Here is a 23,646-nt window from a genome sequence, read left to right as displayed (position 1 = left end):
GGACATTCAGGGCTTGAGAACTTCAAAAGTGGGAGAAGCAGGATGCAACTAGGGAATGGAGAAAGTGTGATTTGAACTAGGGCACAGAGAGAAATTAGAGAAGAGAATGAGCACATGCCAGGAAGAAGAGAATGAGCACATGCCAGGAAGAAGCGACACTGGCAGAAGAGGTAGACGGTTGAGTATGTCAGACTTACGGCTGCAGCAGGAGTGATGGGAGGTAAGTTGGGAAAACCACGTGAGGGCCTGTGGTGGACCCTGAATCCAGAATAAAGAATGGGGATTTCATCCTGTAGCTTTGGAGACACTGAGAAATTCTGAATAGGAGGATGGTTAGAAGAGTAACATTAAGAGCAAGTCTGAAAAGGACAGGAGATTCTTGTGATGGTCCAATTACTGAAAGATCTAAACAGGAAGTTTTACTAGTCAAAAGCAATGTGCAAAGTCAAGAAGAATGGTAGGTAACTGCTCAGACTCAGTATGAGACTGCCTACTGAAGGCTGAGAACGGCAAATGAGGATGATCTGAAGCTTTTGGATTTAGGAAACCAGTGACACTTGCTCTAATGGGGAAGAGTTCCTTTTAGAAGTGGGCATTAAAAAGGCCATTGGATTTAGTTACAAAGAGGTGGATATGGGCTAGGTATGGTGGCACATACCTGTAATCCCAGTGGCTTAGGAGGCTAAGACAGGATCACAAGTTCAAGGTCAGCTTCAGCAAATTAGCAAGGCCCTAAGCAACTCAGTGACACTGTGTCTCAAAATTAAAAAACAAAAAGGGCTGGGGATGTAGCTCAGTGGTAAAGTACCTCTGGGTTAAATCTCCAGAGCTTCCCACACTCCTAATAAAAGAGGTTCATATAGTTTGAAGTGTCCCCAAAAAGGCCCATGTGTTGAGAGTCTGTGGTGCCACTGGAAGGTGGTAGGCCTTTTAAGAGGTGGGACACAGTGCAAAGAAGTTAGGTCACTGGGGGTGTGCAATTGAAAGTGATATGGGGGCCCAAGCCCCATTCTGTCTCTATCTTTTGTACCCCTACCACCATAATGGCAGTATCTACTTGTGCTATGCACTCCTATCACGATGTGCTGTGCCACCACAGGTCCAAAGCAACAGAGCCAAGTGACCATGGACTGAAACCTCTGAAACCATGAGCCAAAACCAATGTTTTCCTTTATTAAGTTTTTTTTTCTCAGTATTTTGTCACAGTGATTGAGAGCTGAGTAACACAGACGTGAATGTCTTATCATAAAATACAGTTTCAGTAAAGTGGTGAGAGAGAACTTGTACATGGTTAACCAAAGAACAGGCAGCATGTAAGGAAATCTGATGGACAAAACCAGTCATTCAAACTTGGCTACTAAAGATGGAAGAAAAAATGAATTGGCAACTATCTCATACCCACTAGAATGGCTATAGGAATTATAATAATTAAAAAAATATATCAAGGGTGGGGGAAAAAGTGAAAAAATTCTTCACTCACAGATTATTGGGGGAAATGTAAAACTGTAGAGCCTCTATAGTAAATAGATTGGTAATTCTTCAAAAAGTTAAACATAATAGTACAATATGATCTACAAATTATACTCTTAGGTACCTAACCCAGGAGAAATGAAAACATATGTTCATACAAAAATTTGTACACCAATGTTCAAAATAGAATTATCATAAAAAGTGGAAATAACCCAATGTCCATCAACTAATGAATGAATAAATTCATTAAATGAATAAAGACATGTGAATGTATATAGAAATGTATAGATTCCTTTAATATATACAGGAATCTATATAACAGAATATTATTCAATCTTAAAGAAGAATAAAGTGATGTTAACATACATGTTAACATAACATGGATGATGCTCAAAAGAAACCATACATAAAAGGTCATATGTGTCTGGTCTCACTTATGTGAAATATCTAAAATCACAGCAAACCTATGCAGACAGAAAATAAATTAGTGGTTGTCAGAGGCTGAGGGGAAAGAAGTCAGTGGGGAATGAGCTAAGGGTGGAGGAAACTTGATCAAGTCAAATTGTATGAGTTGGCAGTACCTGAATGAGAAAGAAACAGGAAGAGGGCCAGTTAAAAGGGAGTGATGGAAGGAAGACAGACAGGGGAGGGGAATAATCAAGGGAATAAAGCATCCATAATAAGAGATTATGAAAACCTCTTAACAGACATCTAGAGAATAGATGTCAAAATCATTTTCTTCTCAATTGCCCATGGAAAATTCTGCAAAATAGACCATATTTTAGGCACCAAGCAACTTTAGCAAATATGAAAAAAAAATCAATATAATTCCTTGTATCTTATCAGATAATAATGGAATGAAATTAGAAATCCACATCAAGAAAGACTACAGAAATTATACAAACACAGGGAGATTGAAAAATATACTTTTTGAATGATGACAAGAGAAATCAGAATTTAAAAATTCTTAGAATCAAGTGAGACTACAGACACAACATATTAAAATCACTGGGACATTATGCAGGTGATTTTTTTCTTTTCTTTTCTTTTTTTTTTGGTGTGGTGCTGCAGATTGAACCCAGGGCCTTGTGCATACGAGGTAAGCACTCTACCAACTAAGCTATATCCCCAGCCCTGAAGGTGATTCTAAAAGGAAAGTTTACATCTAGGAGTGCCTATATAAGGAAATCAGAAAGATCCCAAATTGACAACCTAAGGATGCATCTTGATGCCCTAGAAAAACAACAAACCAATTCCAAAACCAGTAGGAGGAAAGAAATAAGACCAGAGCCCAAATCAATGAAATAGAGCATTAAAATTACAATTAATCAACAAAACAGTTTGTTCTTTGAAAAGATAAATGAGATTGATAAACTCTGAGCCAAACTAACCAAAACAAACAAACAAAAAACAAAAACCACCAAATTAATAAAATTAGAGGTGAAAAAGAAAATATCATAAAAGATATCACAGAAATCCATAGGATCACTAAGGGCTATTTTGAAAACTTACATTATAATAAATTGGAAAATATAAAATAAGTGGATACATTTCTAGACATATATGACCTGTCCAAATTGAACCGAGTGGATATAGAAAACCTGAACACACTAATAACGAGCAATGAGATTGAAGTAGTAAATAAAGTCTCCAAACAAAGAAAAGCCTAGGATCACTTCAGCTGAATTCTACCAGATCTTTAAATAAGAACTAATACCAATGTTCTTCAAACTATTACATTAAATAGAAAGTAGCAGAACACTTCCAAATTCATTCTATTAAGCCAGTACCATCCTGACACCAAAACCAGATAAGGACACATCAAGGAAAGAAAACTGTAGATCAGTATCCCTGATGGACACAGATGTAAAAATCCCTAGTAAAATATTAACAAATTATATTCATTACTATATTAAGGAGATCATACATAAAGACCAAATGGGTTTCATCCCAGGGATAAAAGCATGGTTCAATATATATAAATCAATAAGTGTAATTCACCACACAAATAGAATTAAGAACAAAAAAAAATCATTTAGTCATTTCAGCAGGTGCAGAGAAAACCTTTGACAAAATTCAGCACCTGTTCATGATAAAAGCAATGAAGAACCCCTAGGCATAGAAGGAACTGACTTTGACATCATAAAGTCTATATACAATAAACCCAAAGCCAACATAATACTGAATGTGGAAAAACTAAAAGTATTCCTCTAAAATTCAGAACAAGACAAGGATGTTCATTCTCACCATTCCTATTTAATTTAGCACTTGAAATTCTAGCCAGAATAATTAGTCAAGAGAAAGAAATAAAAGGGATACAAATAGGAAAGAAAGAAGTCAAATTATCACTGTTTGGAGATAATATGATCCTATATTTAGAAGATCCAAAAAGCTTCATGAGAAGACTGCTAGAACTAATTTAAAAAATAAGCAAAGTAGCAGGATACAAAATCAACATACAAAAATCAATAGCTTTCCTATACACCAATAATAAATTTTCTGGGAAAAAAAATCAGGAGAACAATCCTATTCACAATACCACTATCTCCTTGCCCCCCATCCCCATAACCAAAAACAAAATGAACACACAAAAAACACCAGGAATAAATCTAAGAGGTGAAAGATCTCTGTAATAAAAATGATAGAACAATGAAGAAAGAAATTGAAGAAGATGAAAGACCACCCATGTTCATGGATAGGCAGAATTAATATTGTTAAAATACCCAGACTGTCCAAAGCGATATATAGATCCAATGTAATTCCTACCAATGACATTCTTCACAGAACTAAGGAAAAAAAGTCCTAAAATTCATTTGGAAGAATAAAATATCCAGAAAAGCGAAAGCAATTTTAAGCAAAAAGAGCAATGCTGCAGGCATCACAATATCTGACTTCAAATTATATTATAAAGCTATAGTAACAGAAGCTGTATGGTACTGGCATAAAAACAGAAACATGGACAAATGGAACAGAAGACACAGAGATAAAACCATACAGATATTGTCTGCTGATCCTTGACAAAGGTGCCTAAAACATATATTGGAGAAAAGACAGCCTTTTAAACAAATGGTACTGGGAAACCTGGAAATCCATAACGTAGAAGAATGAGACTAGATTCTTATCGCATGCTGCGCAAAGATCAACTCAAAATGGATCAAAGACCTAGGAATTAGACCAAAACTTTCCTAACTCCTAAATGAAAATGTGGGATCAACACTCAAACATTTAGGCACAAGCAACAACTTTCTGCATGGGATTTCTAAAGCTCAGGAAATAATACCAATAATGGGATAGCAGCAAATTAAAAAGCTTCTACACAGCAAAGGAAACAATTTAGAGTGTGAAGAGAGAACCTAAAGAATGAGAGAAAAGAAATTTTCCTGGCTACTCAGTCAAATAAGTCAGACACAGAAAGTCAAGGGTGGTATGTTTTCTTTTATATGTAGAAACTAGAGGGAAAAAGATTAAAAAAAAAAAAGATGGGAAGAGGAATCTTGTGAAAATAGAAAGGGAACCAGCAGAATAGAGGAAGAGAACCAGAAGTGGGGGAGGGAAGAAGAAGGGGAGAAACTGGGGAATGAAACTGACCAAATTATATTGTTACACTGTGTGTATATACAAATATATGACAAAGAATTCTACTATGATGTATAATTATGATGCAAAATTAAGATAAATTTTATAAATTTATAAAAATAGAAAAAATTTTTAAAAGATTATGAAAAAGTTTTCATATTGCTAATAAAATATTGGATAGCAATGCCAATGTGGTAAAGAAGTTTTCCCCACTGAGTAGCAGCATTAAGTATAATGCCTTTAGAAATAGTTCAGAAATAGTCAACATTCTTTCCCAGAAATAAACCATCCTTAATTCTGTCTGCATGTGTTGCCCACTACCTGGATACATTCCAACCTAGTTTATGTACATAGGTTCAGTATTATTGTACTTGAACAGATATTTAAAAAAAATTTTTTTTTAGTTGTAGATGGAAACAATATCTTTGTTTTATTTATTTATTTTTCTATGTGGTGCTGAGGATTGAACCCAGTGCCTTACGCATAGGAGGCGAACACTCTGCCACTGAGCTACAACCCCATCCCTGAATAGACATTAATTGTGAATAAATACTGCAGAAATGCTCAGGTACCCATGCCTTAAAACTCTCTTAACCTCAATAGAAATGGCTTTGTGGGCTCATCTTTTTCCAAAGTCTATTTCCCTCTTCACCAATAGAAGGCGCTGTGTTCCCTCCCCATCTCCTTTCCAGGGGTTTGTAAAGCAGAGATGCAGGTGCAGGAGCCCCAGAGTTGGGGAAGCTATGCCAACAGCACAAAGGAAACCATTCTCATTTTTACTGAGGGAGAAGAACATGAAATAAGGATTTCAGAGAGTTACAGCTGTGGTGTCCACTGATGGCTCATAATGTTTTAAAGCCCCATTACCTGTCCTGGGCTCAGCGTGACCGTATGTCTTCGAGCTTTCTGGAACTGAGGAAAACGCTTTAAATCAGGATTGACAACATTGATTTTACTGAACACGCTAGATTCTTCATAAGGGATTCTGGTTGGATAAAGGAAAGGTGTATCTTCAGGAGGAAAGAGATGCCATCTTTTCCTAATTGAAAAAATAAGATATAAGTTAGGATTGTGAACTTGAGACAAAACATGTAAGAAGGCAGCAGCTAAATGCTCATGTTTACCCATTTACAATCAATCCCTGGAGGAACACAGGCACCTGGTTGTCTCTTATTCAATGCTCTACAGATACCTGGTATAGGTTCCTCACTACTATTGGACTTCCTGACCTGCTGAGGCAGCCCCTTTTATGCTGGGACAGGACATAGTTTGTAAGATCATTTTTTCATATCTCCAATCAAAGTGTGCCTCCTCATACATCACCTTGATTCTTGAGCTACTGAAAATAACCCTCACCCTTTCATATCTGTATTCATACCATATGCAAACTAAATGCCCATAATTCCATCCACCAAATTGTTTCCAGACTCCTCCCTCTCTGAATGTCTTAAGCATTTGTTAAGTTAATCCATTAAGGAAGAGAAATGTACAAATAAAGTCACATTAGTAAAAAGTGGTATGATATAGGAAATTTCAAATAGAGAAAACTGTAAAATGTTTTATTCATTTAGGCTTTTTTGAAAAAAGGAGATAACAAATCTTAATTCACAACACACTTGACACATCCATACTTAGGCCAATAGAGGGAGGACATCAGAGGCCAAAGGGGGAGAAGTGTGAGAACAAGAGATGCAGACAGGAAGACACAGATAGGAAGCAAAGAAAAAAAAACAAAAAACAAACCCTACTTCTGAGAAAAGAAGTCCTAAAGCCCTTCTGTGACCCCTGGCAGTTATCCCTGGGGTTACCAAGTCCTTTCTGAACAGGGAAACAATGACTACTATTTTCAAATTAAAAATTATATATTAAAGGGCTGGGGGTGTGGCTCAGTGGTAGAGAGATTACCTAGTAGGTGTGAGGCACTGGGTTCGATTCTCAGAACCCCATAAAAAATATATAAAGTTATTGTATCCATCTACAACTAAAAAAATAAAAATACATATTCAAGTCATTTTTAGTTTAGAAATTTGAAGGTTTTACAGAAGTAGTAAATAAAATACATTGTTTTGCAGAAATTCAGTTTGAAACTAAAGGCAGCTTATCAATTTACAAAGCCATCAGCTGATGGCCTCATCTCAAAGCTCTGAGATAACAAACCTGCTCCACTCCACTGTATCTATGGCTAGTTTAGAACAAATTTTCAGTATTTAATTTGTTTAGAATGCTAGAGCTCGAAGGGCTCTGAAAAGATCATAGGTCTAATTTCATTTTCAAAACAGTGGCAGAGAAACCCAGTGCCTGCTCAGTACCACTGAGCAGCCTCATGTTATTGGGGACAGGAACTAGGGTTGCAGATCTGGCTTCTCCAGATCTTGGCTCCTCCCACTGCACCAGGTCAGTATTTCACAAAGGAAGAGTCAACCCATCCAATCTGCTTCAAATGTTAAATCTGTGTGTCCTTCTAGCTGACCATCACATCATCCCCTTCTCAAAAAAACTCTCATGGTTCTGCATGCTGAAGGAACAGAGAATAAGCAGCTTTTGTCTGGGAGTTAAGACCTTCATGCTCCAGCCTGCTTTTCCTGCCCAATCCGGCTCTTCCTGGTGCAAAACTTAACAATGGATTTTTACAAGGTCTGCTACACATCCCAAGCTTTCGAGAGCTCCTCTCATCTGTCATTTGAGCACTCAAACACCCTTTAAAGCTCTCCACACCCAGCAGCTCCTCCATGAAATCATCTTTGATCTTTCAATGGAAACATTACCTTTTCTTTTCAGTCCAGAGCTCAGTGAATTTTTCCTCAAGGGCATGTACAGTCTGCCTTCTATCTCAGCTATCTGTGGGCCTGCCTGCACTCCAGCTGTAAGCCCTCCAAGGGTAGAGAGGTACCTTACTTCTGTACTTACTGTAACACGTGGAACCTTAATGGACACTTACTAAAAGTATTTTATTTCTCCAGAGCCATATGAAGACAGAATATATGCTCTATTACAAAGTTACAGTAAAGTTTATTAACTTCATATTATAGAAAGGACTTGAGCACTTTTTGGTAATGTTTTTCCAACTGGAATTTCTTTGGCTTATTTCCCAATTCAGAACACACGAGAAGTAACTGCTTAAAACAAGGTCTTCTCTTAGCAGATTTCAGAATTAACTCCATAAAGGCAGAGACCAGCACACTTGATTTACTGTTGCATCTACAGACTGCAGCAGTGAGGCCCAGACATTCTAAGCCCTCTACAGTAGAGACTTGATGGATCCAATAGTGGACTCTCCCAGACCACTCTAGTTCTGTGAACCCTCACATGTGATGTTCTCTTGGATCTGCTCCTAATCATTTCATGTCTAATGATTCTGAGAACTTGCACATAGCCATTTCTGTTTTCCCCTAGTGCTGCCCAACAAAGGACCAGAAGGCCAGAAGAGAACACTGGGGCATCATTAATTAGGGGAAAATAAGGCTGCACAGAGGACATCTGAATACATCCTCTAGGCAGCCGAAACCTTACACTCTCACGGAGCTCCAGAAATCTAGGGCTATCAAAAGTACTGTGGTCTTGGCCCTTATATTTTATGGGTCCACAGATGGAGATAAAAACTGATCTAAGGTAGTACTTTATAGCACTGTGTCTACAGGTAGGTCCAAACTGAAATTTATAGTTGAAAAGTACCATAAAAAGGATTTGATCCAGACTCCTTGGTATCCCCTCGGGCTTGAGGGCAACAGTTGAAGTACTCCTCCTTTCAAGTAACTGCTCTGCTTTTATTTACTGAGAGCTGAAGAAAGGGTGCTCCTGCTTTTAAAGAAAAGTTTGGAAAACATAAACCTATATACTCTTAATATAATATAAAAAATCCAGTGGAGCCCAGCTGAAATGGGAGTTCTGAAGACAATCCTGATCATGGCTGAGAGGCTTGGAAACCACCATTTCACCTGCTACCCTCAGTTCACAAAAAAGGAAACAGACCCAGAGGCAAAGAGGACTGTTCTGGCTTAAAGCAGGCTAACAGGACAGGCTGGGAGTAAGGCTTGGGGTCCTCCTGCACACTCAGTACACATTCCTCTGTCCCTGCTTGCATGTGCACATGAACACACACACACACACACACACGCACACATACGAACCCTTGTGCATTACCTTCCTTGTACCTGGAATACTAAGTTGCAACCATAGGAGTCCAGATGACAGGGGGTATGGGCTCCCAAGGAGCCAATCCACAATGTACTTTCCTGTCCATTTCTTCCAGGAAAACCAAAATCAGACCATATCACGTCCTGTTTTGAAATGAAGGTACAGTCCATCAAGAACTAACAGGCCCCTCTGTTGGCAGTGTTGTACATTTTCACTTAACACATCTGTTTTTGGCACTTAGAATAATCTTTTGCAGAAAATGCTACTGATGATGAGGAGGACAGGTTTCCAGGGCAGTGTAAAAACAATCATTTTAACCAAAAACATATCTGAATACCCTCACTAACAGTAGTTATTCACTAAATATACACTAACTACTTACAACATGCCAGGAACTGTTCTAAAGCTTGCGATGAATACACAAAACAGACAAAAATGCCTGCCCAGATGAAGCTTAGATCTGTTGGAGATAATTAGCAACAGACATAATTATGCAGCTACCTGGGGAAGAGTGTTTCATGCAGTAGGAACAGGGAGTGCCGTGGACATACTGTAGAAGCTCAATTTAAGAAGTCAGGAAGCCAGAGTCCCTTTAGGTTGTGCAGATATTTGTAGGCATGAGCAACTTACTAATTTTTTTTACTTCAATGACCACATAAAAGAAGCCTGTCCTAGATTAGTAGAATCATTTGAAACTATCAATGCTGGATCCTTAGCTCTTACCTACGAAACCTGAGTCTTCAGGTGGATGTGTTACAACATGGCTTTTGAAATACACACCAAGATGACTTTCGCTCCCCCCCCTCCCCCCCCGCCAGTCAAATATTCCTCAAGTGTAAAGAATTTTAGAATAGATGGCTCAGAGCTCTGGACTTGGATTCTCCTTGACTCCTGTAGTCAAATCCTGCCTGTCAACCACTGAGAAAAGCCTGTAATTAGGAGTCAGTAGCTTGTAGCTCAAGAAAATAGGGCCAAATCTAACCCAAATCCATGGGATTAAAAATACTTATGAGCATGGAACCACCATTTGATCCAGCTATCCCACTCCTCAGTCTATACCCAAAGGACTTAAAAACAGAATTCTACAGGGACACAGCCACATCAATATTTATAGCAACACAATTCATAATAGATAACTGTGGAACCAACTAGATGCCCTTCAGTAGATAAATAGATAAAGAAAATGGAATATTACTCAGAATTAAAAGAGAATAAAATCATGGCATTTGTAGGTAAATGGATGGAGTTGGAGAATATAACGCTAAGTGAAGTCAGCCAATCCCCCAAAAACCAAATTTTTTTCTCTGATATAAGGAGGTTGATTCATTGTGGGGTTGGGAGGGGGAGCATGGGAGGATTAGACGAACTCTAAATAGGGAAAAGGGGTGGGAGGAGAAGGAGAGGGCATGAGGGTAAAAAAGATGGTCGAATGAGATGGACATCATTACCCTAAGTACATGTATGAAGACATGAAGGGTGTAAATATACTTTGTATATAACCAGAGATATGAAAAATTGTGCTCTATATGTGTAACGTGAATTGTAATGCATTCTGCTGTCATATATAACAAATTAGAATAATAAAAAATAAATAACTAAAAAAAATACTATGAGCCCAGCACAGTGGTGCACGCCTGTAATTCCAGTGGCTGATACAAGAGGATTGCAAGTTCAAAGTCAACCTCAGCAACTAGTGAGGCCCTAAACAACTTAGCGATATCCTGTCTCAAAATAAAAATAACAAATGACTGGGGATGTGGCTCAGTGGTTAAGTACCCCTGGATTCTATCCCCAGTACCAAATAAATAAAAAATAGAAAAATAAAGAGACATATAAAAATGTTTTTGAGGAAGACTAGAAAGAACAAACTCATAGCTGTTACAGCGGGGTCAGTCCTATTATACAGTTTGGAGTGGGTGGCAAAAATCCCTCTGCATGGATGCCTAACATAGTACCTGGCTCAGGGTCAGCGCTTGAAATATACAGGCTGCGGGAGGGAAAGTAGAGTCTGTTGAATTATGGGTAAATGGTTCAACACTTTTGAGCATCCATCATATACCTGGTGTGATGCTGAATGCTGGGAATTAAAAAATAAATATAACACAGGCCTACCCTTCAAAGCCAATAATGGAAGATGGTCTCATCAACAGAGCCTTTTGATATAACATGACAAGTGCTATAACAGAAATAAGCAGAGGATATTCTAAGATCATAATAGAAGGGTCACAGGCCCAAGCAGGGAGCTTAAGGGAGTTTTCCAATTAGCCTACTCCTCAAACAACTTTTGATACCTCAGAAGAATTTAACTAAGGGCAGCTGAAAGACATTCACTATAAAAAGGAAAAAAAGGGAGATTTGCCTTAGTTAAGAAAAGGACCACTTAACTTGATTCTTAATTTTAAAAGATATAACCCTTTGGGAATCTAATGAATGCCAATGCCCCTCTTAGAAAAATGTATACAACCAGAATATTTCAGAAATACTTCAAGGACTTCATAAACCAACCCTGGGTGAAAAACTCTGTTCTAGAGCCCTGTTTCAGAAAGCATTACCAAGGGAAGATTTTTTTCTACAGAGTGGGGGTTATGGCATGAGAAACTGAGAAGTCAGGAGACTTCTTTTCTGGCACATTAATAACTTTAAAAAAGCAGAATTATTTTTAGAATGATTTGACCAGGGTGAACTACCTACAAATCAGCTTTCCCTCTATAGTCTCTTCAGAGTTGGGATTTTCTTTCTAACCCTAACCCTAACCCAACTGAGTTCAGTTACTTTTGGGTAACTACAAATGTCTAGTTAGTACAGGTCCAATGGAATCTTCCTTGAGTCTTGCTAGAAACTGGGAACCTGTTTGGCTGTGAAACCAAAACGTGTACTTGGCGGAGTCTACTCACATTCATTCAAGAGCTAGAAAAGTTGTGAGAAACCACCTAACTATCTCCAGCACATTCTATTTACACCATCACTGAAAAAGGGTAAGCAAGTATGTGTTGACTGCTCAATATCTACTTTCTTCTAACTCTCAGGAAAGGGTCCCAGATCTACTTTCTATAGATACAGAGAACAAACTTATTTTCTCTTTTTCCAAAAATTGCAATCTTTAAATTATCTGGAAAACTACTCCTCCTTTATGGTTGTTGTTTCTTAAACCTAGACTTGGTAACATTAACTTTTCTTTCCAGTGGTTCTTTCAACTTCCTTTACACCTCCATAGTCTGGCTCCCAAACTGAACCCTCAGCAGTATTTTGTACATGCGCCTGAACCACCCATGGCCAGGACATCATACTGCTAATATACTGTCAAGACAGCATGCTTATTTTTAAGCAACTGAATTATACCAAGTTGGGCCTGCCTTTTTTTTTTTTCCTGTTTGACTGCTGCCTAGTCATGACTTATAAGTAGATTCTAGTGAAAAGCCATGAGGATCCTATATTTATTCCTCTTAAATTTAATCTTGTTGATTTTTGTTTGATGTTTTATAATGTTTAGATTAACCTCTACGTGATTCCCAGAATTTCATCTCCAGTGCTAAATTCTCTATGATTGGGAGGATTTTATACCTTGTGTTTCTGTAGCTTTATCAAGAGCTGTTCACCATTTTGAAAAATTAGATCATTAATAACACAAACTCATGACATTTGGATCAGCAATATACATATCAAGTATCAGTCTGTACTTCTATCACTTCACTGTGAATGATTTGCCTATAGCCTGTAAATATACAAATATACCCATTTAGCTATGATTTTAATGTTAAATACAAAATGTTGGAAAGATTCAATGGAATTTTAATTCTTTTACACTGAACTTTTTTCTCACTGGTAGGCACAAGCATCTGATTAGTTCATGGCTTTTAGTCAGGAGTGAATATCTACACATATTTGTTTAGGTTCTTCTAAATTTACAGTTAGGGCATTTTAAAGACTGGACGTGAAGGTAATTATATCATCCACAAATTATTTCTCAGGACTGTGAAGGGGATACAGGTTCTGATATGAGAACTGTTATCATATATTCCATTTCTACAGCTCTCACATCCCCATTCAAATCTGTCCTTTAAGATGCAATTTAAAAGTCCTGCTTTGAACACTTCCATTCTCTGTCATGAAAAGTTAGTCACTCTCTCTGCTGGATTCCCAACACACTGTCCTCTGCTTCAAGCAACAATAGTGATCTTCTGAACATAAAATCCAAGTCCCTCCCTGGCTTTGCCAGATGTTCTCTCTGCATGGGGGGCCCCCCCTCAACTCTCCAACATCTCAACCATTCTCCACCTCGGGCTTCAGTCACACTGGCCTTCTTTCTCTTTTCCCAAAAAGATAAATTCTCTTTTCCAGGGCCTTTGCACATACTAATCAATATGCCATTGTTTTCTATGTACTCACAGAGCATTTACACATCAAAATATTATTTTGTTGTAAATTACTACCTTTTAAATTCTCCTTTACAGGTAAGGCACTTTAATAATTCTTTAAAATTACATGTGTAGGTAATTACATTATCTACAAATAGCATTTCTGGATCATAAACAGTAAGCAGGATCTGAGACAGCTGAGAATCACTGATGTAACATGCTAGTCAAGGATGGAAACAAAAACATGAAAGGCACAAATGTCTCCAGTATCAAGAACTTTACAATCTAGTTGGAGACAACAATTTAATATAAAAAAATTATTCCCTCCCCACAAAACAGTCAAATGGCCATTTCTATTGCTATTGTACAACTGCATGATAAATTAAGAGGTCAGAAATGGCTGAAATTTGGTTTTCCTCCTTCTCTGTCTTCATCATTCAACAATGAATGAATGCATCAATACTTAATAGCACTAACAGTACTAAAGGAACTTTGCTTTTTCCTCTCCTGTGCTTCAGGGAGGACAGCAGATTGTCAACCTATTAACTGGTAAATAAAATGACTGTTAGGTGGCTTGCCCCAGGCAGCTGGCCAGAGCATCTCCCCTTGAAACTGCTGTTCCTGTGGTTGCATGAAAATTGCTATTCCTACTGACTTTAAAAGCCTCCCTCCCCTACTGGGAAGAACATCCTTGGCCATGCATTAAGAATGACCTCAGGATGATGAGACAAAGGACAGCACTGCTCTTTGAAATCCTCCTTGTACTGCTACAATTCTCTGAGTCCGTCTAATTGCTGCACACAGAGACCCCAGAGGAACTGTCCCTTTTACAATGTAAATGCTTTTACAATGTAAATCTTGCTTCAATTTTTCATGACTTTCCATGAACAGAGTCTGGCAGAAATTGCCTATCTTTCTTCATACTTAATCCCTGATTTCTTTAGGGGAGATAATGTGTCCACCTTAGAGACCTCCATTTCCCAGCCTCCTCTGTAGCTAAGTGAGGACATGAGACTGAATAGCAACCATATGCAGAAAAAAGTTTCAGTGAGACCTCTGGGACACTAGCTTAGAAGGGAGACAGAGCTGAGAGTATACTTTTGCCCTTCTTCCTTTCCGGAATATAGCTGCGATGGCTATTTTGGAACATGAGAGGGCTGGAAGATGGAAGCATGCACGGAAAGGAGAGAGCATAAAGACAGGAAGAACCTGGCTGGGTTCTTCAGTATGATGGAGCCTCCATTTCAGCCCTCTCTGTATAGAATGGTAGTCAGTCCATCTTTCAACTTTCTTTACACAAGGAAAAAGATCACTATTAAGCATTTAGTTAGGCTAATTCTATTCTGAGTTTTCTACTATAAGTAATTAATGTATATGTTTCAACATTCTTTTTTTTAAAGAGGGAGAGAGAGAGAGAGAGAGAGAGAGAGAGAGAGAGAGAGAGAGAGAGAGAGAGAGAGAGAGAGGAGAATTTTTTAATATTTATTTTTTAGTTTTCGGTGGACACAACATCTTTGTTTGCATGTGGTGCTGAGGATCGAACCCGGGCCACTCGCATACCAAGCGAGCGCACTACCGCTTGAGCCACATCCCCAGCCCCGTTTCAACATTCTTGATAAGGTACTATATTCTAATACATTAAGTAAAAAAATAATGAATTACATTGAAATTCAGTAGGCAATTTTATACTCTTCAAAAGCAAAGCTTGGTTTCCACATTAGACTTTAAAGTCCTATGACATCTCAGTCTTTTATTTTACTCAAAATGGCTTCTTCAATTTCTTTCACAGTGAATATAGCACATGCTCAAAAGTTGCTGAGTTACTGAGATAGATTATTTGATCTATTTTTATTCTATACTTGAATAGCTCTTAAACCTATTCCAATTAATGAGTTAAATAACTCTTACAGGATAAGACACCATTTTTAAAATGCTGTATAAGTAACTGAATCATCTGTAATCTTACAGTCTCCATCAAACAAAAAAACCCAAAAAACCTGAAGAAAAACTGGTAAGATGGTTATATAAGAGAGAATGGTAACTTCTTTCAGCCTACCAGGCAGTTCATAACTCAAAATAATTCAATCTTAAAAAATAATTAATTCTTAAGTTGTTTTGTTCTAAAAGTATATTATTTGGTGAAATAGTTTAAGAATACCTTTACATAGTACCTCCATCTCTGCTTAACAGATAAGAAATCTAGGTTTCAAACAGGTTAAATGAGCTCAGGTTAGCTTATGCAGGATATGGGAATGCCCCAACTCAGAAATATTTATTCTTTCACCTACAACAGGCTAGTGATCACAGAGAATTTCTGTTAATTTGTCACATGAAAATTTGTCTCATTCTAACATTTTCCATGCCTAAATCATAAACTGGTCACATATAATTCCACAATGACCTTACCTCTTTTAAAAAATATTTTTTAAAAATATATTTTTAGTTGTCAATGGCCCTATATTTTATTTATTTATATGTGGTGCTGAGACTCAAATCCAATGCCTCACAAATGCCAGGCAAGTGCTCTACCACTGAGCTACAATACCAACCATTGAAAAAAATTTTAAGTGTTTTTTTTAGATGTAGATGGACACAATACAGTTATTTTATTTATTTTTTATGTGGTGCTGAGGATTGAACCCAGAGCCTCACACATGCTAGGCAAGCGCTCTACCATTGAACTATAATCCCAGCCCATAAGCTTACATCTTGATTAAAAAAAAGAAAATCAACAAAAATGGAACTTTGAAATATAACATAATTAGCTATAACTATTATATAAAACTTATAAAGGGAAGGTAGAGGGGAGAAAAAGTTAAAGTATTGGGAAATGAGATTGATTAAATTATGTGCTTATATGAATATGACATAAAGAATTTCACTATTATGTATAATTATAATGTCAATAAAATTTGAAACAATTTATGAATGATAAAGATTTCAATTTAAATTTCATCCAGCCCCTTAAATGGATATTATATATTAGCAAGTACTTACTTAAATTTCGTTTTTCCTTAGGAAAATTACCTTAGGAACATAAAGAGAACAAGACAGGTAAATACCTAAATTCTTTCATGTTAACTTGCCTCATCAGAAAGCATCACTGGCCTTTAATCATCACCAAATCACCTGCCTCAGTTTCAACATACCCCCATGTTATAAAGTCAGGACAAGTTAGAACCGATCCACCACTTATTGCATTTTGGGATGCTGAATCCTGAGGACTTCATAAGACTCCTGGCTCTCAGCTGCCAATCCAAAACAACACAAGATGGAATCTACTTGAGAAACATTCTTGGGGCTAAATTCTTTTTTTGTTGTTGGTTTTTTGTTTTTGCTATATTGGGGATTGAACCCAGGGCCTTGCACATGCTAGGCAAGCACTGTATTACTGAGCTACATCCTCATCCTTATATGTTGATTTGTACTATATATATTTTTTTAAACTGGGGATTAAATCCAGGGATTTTTTTTACCATTAAGTTACATCTTCTTTAAAATTTCTTAATTTTTTTTTTTTTTTAACTTTGAGTCAGGGTTTCACTAAATTGCTTAGGGACTTGATAAATTGCAAAGTTGGCCTCAAAACTTGTGAACCTCCTGCCTAGGCCTCCAAACTACTGGGATTATAGGCATTCACCACCATGCCCAGCTATGTTGATTCTTCTTCTTCTTTTTTTTAATATTGACTCTTAATAGCATCAATTACAAGGATACTAACTGATAACTACAAAAGGTAAAACTTGTCATTCTTACCTAAGGAGTCAGAGATAAAGAAATTTTATGTGATACTGTCACAAATTCCCCATCTCCTTTGGAAGCAGAAGGTGAATTGTTTGAAAATGCTTTACTTAGATTGGTCAATGATATGATACATAACTAAAATATAATGAGACTAATTTTATGTGCGATATGTAAAGGTCTGTTATGTGTCCAAATCCTAGTTTTAGGCCATCTGTAAGGTTACCAGATATTTTCCAATCATATCAGCATTTATATCAGTATATTTATCTGTATAAATAAATATTATATATTTACCAGCAGATGAATTTAATTTGTGGGAGAAAAGGGCTAATAGAGGGAAACTTCAAGAAAAGATCTTAAGTATAATGCTAATAGAAGGCTGAAGAGGGCTAAGAATGTCTTTCTTTTTTTTTTTAAAGAGAGAGAGAGAGAGAGAGAGAGAGAGAGAGAGAGAGAATTTTAATATTTATTTTTTAGTTTTCGGCAGACACAACATCTTTGTTTGTATATGGGGCTGAGGATCGAACCCAGGCCGCACGCATGCCAGGCGATCGCGCTACCGCTTGAGCCACATCCCCAGCCCCAGAGCTAAGAATTTCTTATCATGAAAGGTAAACACTAAAAGAGAAGGAAGATCAATAGAGTAAAAGTAGAGAACCAAGGGCAATGGAGGAGAGGGAAAGGGGAACAACTAGGGAATGAAGTTGACCAAATTATGCTACATGCATCTATGAATATATCAAAATCCATTCCAATTTTATGTATACTATAATGTATCAATTAAAATAGATGATAGATAGATATAGATAAATAGATAAAAGGAAGACCAATAGAATAGAGGAAGAGGACTGGGGGAGGGAAGAGTATTAAAATTAAATGAAGAAAACTATGTAATATGCATTTATAAATATATCAAAAGTGAAGTGTGTAACTATAATATACTAAAAAAACAAATAAAAAGACTGAAAATGCTACCCTTGATTGATCAACTAGAATCAATAAATTTAATTCACTGACAAGAATGAAGCTAAGGTTTAAGTCAAAACATTTTCTGAAAGGCTCTAAAGACTAAAGAAATAAAAAAGATATGGTAAAACTAGGGGGAAAAATATACTCAAGTAGTCATTCAAATACCTATTATGTATTCAGCACTATGTCAGTGATTTGGGAAATAAATAATTTTAAAACATAGTTCAAAGACCTTATAATATTATTAGAGGCATAAGACATAAGGTTTTATGTCATGGACCATTTAAATAAAAATCTAAATAAAAGTTGGGAATGGAGGCAAGGGGCACATGGATATGGGTTCAAGTGGCTGAGGTTTCAGAGTCAAGGCTGAGTCTGAGCCAGGCCCTAAAAAGCAGGACTTCAATAAGCAGAAATTCATAAGGGCAGGAGCAGAGGCCAGAAGGTGAGAGGGTACATTGGTACATCAGCAGTCAGTGAGGAGACTGGACGAGGCTTGTGTAGAGAAGACAGGTAGGGTAAGTCAGTGGGTGAGAGACTTAAATACTATCTACATTAATTTCAAATCATAAAATGTTTTGTTAACATGATTAATATATTTTAATATTTAATCTGGAGCATGATACAAAGAGTAATAGAATTAGAGGAGGAGTTGGAACTGGAGGAGTAATTACTGAAAGGGAGGCTGTACACCAGAGGTTCAGGGGATCTGTGAGGTCCAAACTATTTTTGTGTTATTTGTCTAATTCATTGTGTTGAGGCTCACATTGATGGTGCATAAGCAATGACAAATTAAATTGCTAGTGTCAAGGCAGTGGGACCAAAGTGTTATCAGGAGCACTTAATTCTTTAAAACAACAACAAAAGATTTATTGGGGTATAACATAAGTACAATAAACAGCATATATTTAAGGTACATATTATACCCCTGAGAAACCACTGCCACATTGAGATGAAATTCTGATCTGTCCAAAAGCTTCCTGGTGCCCCCTCACCCTCATTCTCATACAACTACTTTTATCACTATAAAATTAGTTTGCAAGTTCTAAAATTTTATAAAAATGGAATTATACAGTAAGTATTTCTTTTCATACTAAGACAAAGTAAACAGAACAAAGGAGAACCCAAGATGCAGAGGGTTGATTCACCAAGAGGACATCATAAACCTAAACATATACGAAACTAATAACAGCTTTCACATGCATGAACAAAAACCCCAAACCTGATACACCTAAAATGATGAAAAGACAAGTACATAATTATCATTGGTGGGTCTCAGTGCCACTTTCTATATAATGGGTAGAACACATATACAGAAAACTACTGAGGATGCAGGAGACTTGAACCATCACCCTGACTTGACATTTATACACTCCACCCAACCACAGAATACACAATATTGTCAAGGATACATGAATGTTGATCAAGATTAACTATATTCTGGGCCATAAGATAGGTTTCAATAAACTCAAAAGGACTGACTTCATACAAAGTATGTTTTCTGACCACAATGGAATTAAATTAAAAATCAATAACAGAAAGCTGAAAAATTCCCGGTAAGTCAAAGATGAAATCACTAGATAAATTAGAAAATATTTTGAACTGAATTAAAATGATTTTGCAAGCTGTATTTTGAGATATATGACCTTGAAAGTTTTCTAATGCTAAAGGTTTTGTAATGAGAATGGTGATGATATTAGCAAATATGACTTTTTATATTATGGAATGTATTGAGTACACTGAAATGCACCAACATTTGCAAGACCTACACAGCTTAGCAAAGCAACATTTTATAAATAGTCAATGAATTATATTACCTCGGATCTATTCTGTTCAAGATAGATCAATGAATCTTATTATGTAAAAGTACAAAGAGTTTATTCATTTTGGGTTGAGATTCTACATGGCAACTAATGACCCTTTAAGAAACTATCCCTTGCTGGGTACAGTGGCTCATGCCTGTAATTCCAGGGGCATGGGAGGAAGCAGGAGGATGCTTTGAGACCTGCCTCAGCAACTCAGTGAAGCCTAAGAAACTTAGTGAGACCCTGTTTCAAAATAAAAAATAAAAAGGGCTGGGGATGTGGCTCAATGTAAAGTGACCCTGGGTTCAATCCCTAGTAACCCTCTCCCCACCTACACACACAAAAATCACAGATATAAAGAAGAATAACAAAGAAAAAAGGGGAAAAAAAGAAACTATCCCTTGTCAAATGTGAAAATTCCACAATTATCCGAAAAGGCTATTAAAATACTTCTGTTTTCTTTTCTTTTTTAGCTGCATATGTGTGTGAAGCAAGATTTTCTTCATATCCTTCCAAAAGATCAATAAATCCAGCAGCTTGACTGAAAAAGCAGATGTGAGAATCCAGCTGTTATCTACAAGCCAGACACTAAAGGGCTGGCAAGAATGTAAACAATCTTCTCTTGTAATAAAAAAGCTTGAAACAATGACTAATAAGATTTAATGACCTAATGGATTATAGTAGTCAAAACAAAACGACAACAGCTTATGTGCTTGTGATATAAGAAGACTTGGTACCCAGAAAACTTTAAGTTAAAAGAAGATATGATCTGAGTAGACTTGGTCCTTCATAGCAGAATTAATCACCATAATATGAGCTGACAGAAAATTCATTCAACTAAAAAGATCAGATTTTATAAGGGTTTAATTAGAATTCCAGCACATTACCGAAAGGCTGTCTCTAAATAAAATACAAAATAGGGCTGGAGATATGGCTCAGTGGTTGAGTGCCCCTGAGTTCAATCCTCGATTACCCCCTCTCCAAAAAATGTAAAATTATTCAAGCAAACATTTGTAAAAGTTAATAAAGGAAAGCTGCAAAATATTAGTTGAATTATAATAACCATATAAATACCTTGATGCAAAGAGAAAAACGAAAATGTAGGCTGAATGGAAAAAAATTCTTTGGCTCTGGAACCAAAGAATAATCATCCCACATGAAAGGAAAGGCCAGAGGGGTGGTGGTAACAGGTGGGAGGGGAGGAGCAGGGGGAAGAGCCTGCAGTGCTGAGGGTTTTTGTATACTTGTCTCTATACAAAACTAAGAACAGAGTGAGGAACTCTGGAGATGTGGTCTGATTATGGGCAAGGCAGAGCCATCCAAACAGGCTCCCTGGGGCCGGACTCACCCTTGCCCTACACCTAAGACAAGACAGAAATCAAACCTGGGAGTTTGCAAAATTACCCCACAAAACAAACTGGCATTTTGAGGTAGAAGTCATGTAAAAGAAAAAGAGGATATGGTAATCTGCAAACTGTTGACAGTTATGTCAACACACAGCAGTGAACTTCCATATTCTGCACATTTTTTGCAGGTCTTCTACTACCAAATACCAGGAGCCCAAAATTCTCTGTCTCAGGCCATAAACCACCAGAGAAAAATTAGCTGTACTAAACCCCAGAGCAGACAGTATGGCAGAGTGACATAAGTAATGCTTCCTGGGAGAAACTTTATATCTCTACCTGCCTCACTGATGGAACAAGAACTTCCATGTAGGTCAGCAGCAGATGAAGTTTTAAACACAGGTATTTTTCTAGTATACTCTAAGCTACTCAGTACCATTCAAAGGCAAAGGAGGGGTGAGTAGCAAGTCTAATGAGTAGGAAAACAAAAGCCTGCTGATATGCGTCAATCAAACATACTTCTTTTGAGTAGACCTTTGGCTTTATTGGTTAAAATGCTCCAGACTCACAGTCACTATTTATGAGACAAAAAGGCAGTCAAGGCAGAAAATACCAGGAAGATTGTAATTTAGGATCTTTTGGTAAAGCATATTCTTTCTAAAATTTTTTTTTTTACTGGTGTCTTATAATTATGTGTAATAGTGGGATTCATTATTATATATTCATACATGCATAATACAACAATATAAAATGGACAACTTCATTTCCTAGTATCTCTCCTTCCCCACACCTCCTTCATCCCCCTGGTCCTCTCTTCTATTCTACTGATCTACCTTCCATTTTCATGAGACCACCTTCTACCTTTTTTCTCTCTAGCCTCCATATATGGGAGAAAACATACCACTCTTAACTTTCTTCGTCTGGGTTATTTCACTTAACATAATGCTTTCAAGTTCTACCCATTTTCATGTAGATGACATAATTTTATTCTTCTTTGTGGCTGAATAAAACTCTGCTGTGTACATATATCACATTTTATTTATCCACTCATCTGCTGATAGACACCCAGGCTGGTTCCATAATTTGGTGATTGTGTATAAACATGGGTACGCATGTATCGCTATAGTCTGATGAGTAATTGTTTTTAGGATAAATCCCTAGGTACAGCTGGATCATACGGTGGTTCCATTACTAGTCTTTTGAGGAACCTCCATACTGATTTCCATGGTGGTTGTACTAATTTGTAATCCTACAACAGCATATGAGTGTTTCTTTTCCTCCACATCCTTTCCTGCATTTATTACTAAATAATTTGTATTTTTGATGGTTCCCATTCAAGAGTAATTTCTTACCAAGATGAAAAGGAATGTATTACCTACCTGGAAAATATCTGTCTTGTCTTCAAATAGACTAACAAAATATTTGTAGTCAGCATAAGCCCAGAATTTAGAATGATCATAATCTTTAAATGGTCCAGAATCACTAGACTGGTCACAGTTCCAGGTCAGAAATTCTTCAAGTGTAGCTTCCACATAACTACAAGCAGTTTCAAATTGGGGAACTGTAAAGTAAGAGAACACACTTTAAAATTTTTACTTATTTTTAAATTTTTTTAGTTATAGATGGACAATTCTTTCTTTCTTTTTATGTAGTGCTGAGGATTGAACTCAGTGCCTCATACATGCTAGGCAAGGGCTTACCACTAAGCCAAAACCCCAGCCCCTCGAACACACCTATTTTTTTTTTTTACTTCATCCTAAAGAGCATTATTTACTTATGGTTTGTACAATGAAATAATATTTATTTTTAAAAAGGTTTAAGGAGCACTTCAATATATTGAGCTGATTATACATATATATATGTAATATATATATGTGTACATATATATATATATATATTTTAAATATCAGAAATTTATTAGTTGCTCAAAACATTACATTGATCTTGACATTTGTTTCAAATGGGGTATGAATTCTTAATATTCCCACGTGTACAGATTGCAGGATCACATTGGTTATACATCCACGTTTATACATACTGCCAAACAAGTGTCTATTGTAATCTGCTGCCCTTCCTATCCCCTTCCTATCCCCCCTCCCCTCCCCTCCCCTCCCCTCCCCTCTCCTCCACTCCTCTCCCTCTACCCCATCTACCATAACTCATTTCTCTCTCTCTTATTTTTTTCCCCTTCGCCTCACATCCTCTTATATGTATTTTTGAATAACAATGAGGGTCTCCTTCCCTCTTCCG

The 23,646-nt window shown here is 37.0% G+C and overlaps 1 protein-coding gene across 3 annotated transcripts in view; it reads right to left on the bottom strand.

Annotated features, from left to right (window-relative positions):
- Positions 1-23,646, bottom strand: part of Hspbap1 (HSPB1 associated protein 1) — a 60,326-nt gene that overhangs the window by 8,967 nt on the left and 27,713 nt on the right. For all 3 annotated transcript variants that reach the window (XM_078044120.1, XM_078044122.1, XM_078044121.1), the window contains exons 3-5: positions 22,776-22,957; positions 9,187-9,323; positions 5,914-6,085 (exon numbers count right to left, since the gene is read on the bottom strand). In XM_078044120.1, the coding sequence (XP_077900246.1) occupies positions 5,914-6,085; positions 9,187-9,323; positions 22,776-22,957 (491 nt within the window). The remainder of the gene's footprint in view (positions 1-5,913; positions 6,086-9,186; positions 9,324-22,775; positions 22,958-23,646) is intronic.

This window comes from Ictidomys tridecemlineatus, chromosome 3 (genome assembly GCF_052094955.1).
Source record: "Ictidomys tridecemlineatus isolate mIctTri1 chromosome 3, mIctTri1.hap1, whole genome shotgun sequence".
In the NCBI taxonomy this organism is placed as follows: domain Eukaryota; kingdom Metazoa; phylum Chordata; class Mammalia; order Rodentia; family Sciuridae; genus Ictidomys; species Ictidomys tridecemlineatus.
Note: the sequence above shows the minus strand (reverse complement) of the source record. Positions and strands in the feature narration are given on the sequence as shown.